The sequence below is a fragment of the Apis dorsata genome, unplaced genomic scaffold (assembly GCF_000469605.1).
Source record: "Apis dorsata unplaced genomic scaffold, Apis dorsata 1.3 scaffold_125, whole genome shotgun sequence".
NCBI lineage: Eukaryota > Metazoa > Arthropoda > Insecta > Hymenoptera > Apidae > Apis > Apis dorsata.
Window position 1 is genome coordinate 99,743 of NW_006263418.1, and position 1,347 is coordinate 101,089.

Genomic DNA, 1,347 nt, shown 5'->3' on the forward strand with positions numbered 1-1,347 from the left:
GAATGCCCGCCTCGAGAACGACGTGTTCACAACGAGATCGGTGTTTCGCAACGTAGTGCGCGCGATCCCTCGTTTACCTGTGTCGTCCCCTGACCGGGCTGTGACCGGCGTCGCCCGGAATTCGTGTCGAAGAGCAACGAGAAGCAGGAGAAGGAGGGGGAGGGGGAAAGGAAAAGAGAGATTTGGCGGAAATATTCGACGGATAGGGACCGCCGCATCACCACTTTCGATCACCTTCGTTCGGGATTCGTTTAGATCGAGCGGAAACGGTGAACCGGAAGCAACGAGCAACGAATGACCGGCCGACATATCCTGCACATCCTCCTCCTCTTCTGCCGAGTTTTGGACGACGAGTGTCGAAGTGTCGGGACGTGCAGCACGGATCTGAGAGGATAGTTAGTGTGTATGTATATATGTATATATATATATACATATATATACACACACGCGCGCACACGCATACACGCGCGCATATGCCGTAATCGATCATCGAAGGATTCGCGAGGGTGATCGTTCTCCAGCTATTTGGCCCGTGGACGCCGTGGTCAAGACTGTGTGTGGTGCTTACGAAAACCGAATATTTCCATCCCCGTAATTATTACCGCGTTTTTATTAATTAATTTCGGCGTGAATCGTTGTTACAAGCGCGCGTCCCACCGCGTCCCCCTTATCGCTTGGCGTATATCCCCTGCCCCCCGTTGGTGATAAGGAAACGCGCGAAAACGTGAACGAGGGAAAGATAAAAAGTGCTCCGGACGGTTGTTCGCTTCGGGGGAAAAGGAGAAAGGAAACGAGAAGGAAAGAGAAGGGAAAGGAAAGGAAAAGAAAAAGAAAAAGAAAAAAGAAAAGGGAGAGAATATATAAGTATCGTGCTTCGACAGATACAGTGTTTCGAGAGAGTGCAACTGCTGGTTGAAGGGAAAACTGGCAGCTCGCGGGATATGAACCCAGGTACGTGATGATCTCTTGCCTACACACAGGACGTAGAGTATGTTAGAGTGTTTTGGTTCGCGTTAAACGACGATCAGTGACGAGGTTTTACTATCTTTAGAGTGGTTCGGTTAATTTTACGATCCTCCGGCGCGACGATCTTGTCATTCGCCGTGAACATCGTGAAAACGGATGCGATAATGTGCTGTGACGTAAAGTGGGATTCTCTAGATGGTCAGAGACGTTTGTGTGCCACCACGAAAAATTTCTATGTAAATTCTTCTATGAGATCGTTCCCCGGTTACCGAATGTGAGTTAACACGTCGTTTCAGAAACCAAGATTCTGTGTTACTATGTGCAGAATTGTATATATAGGTGTTTCTTTTTTTTTCTTTTTTTTTTTTTTTTTTTTTTTTT

General features: G+C 47.5%; 1 protein-coding gene across 1 annotated transcript in view; it reads left to right on the top strand.

Annotated features, from left to right (window-relative positions):
* The first annotated feature begins 89 nt into the window (after window positions 1-89).
* Window positions 90-1,347, top strand: part of LOC102681195 (zinc finger homeobox protein 4) — an 88,575-nt gene continuing 87,317 nt past the window's right edge. The window contains 1 exon segment of the mRNA XM_031509072.1: window positions 90-951. Within this exon segment, the coding sequence (XP_031364932.1) occupies window positions 942-951 (10 nt within the window). The 5' untranslated portion in view covers window positions 90-941.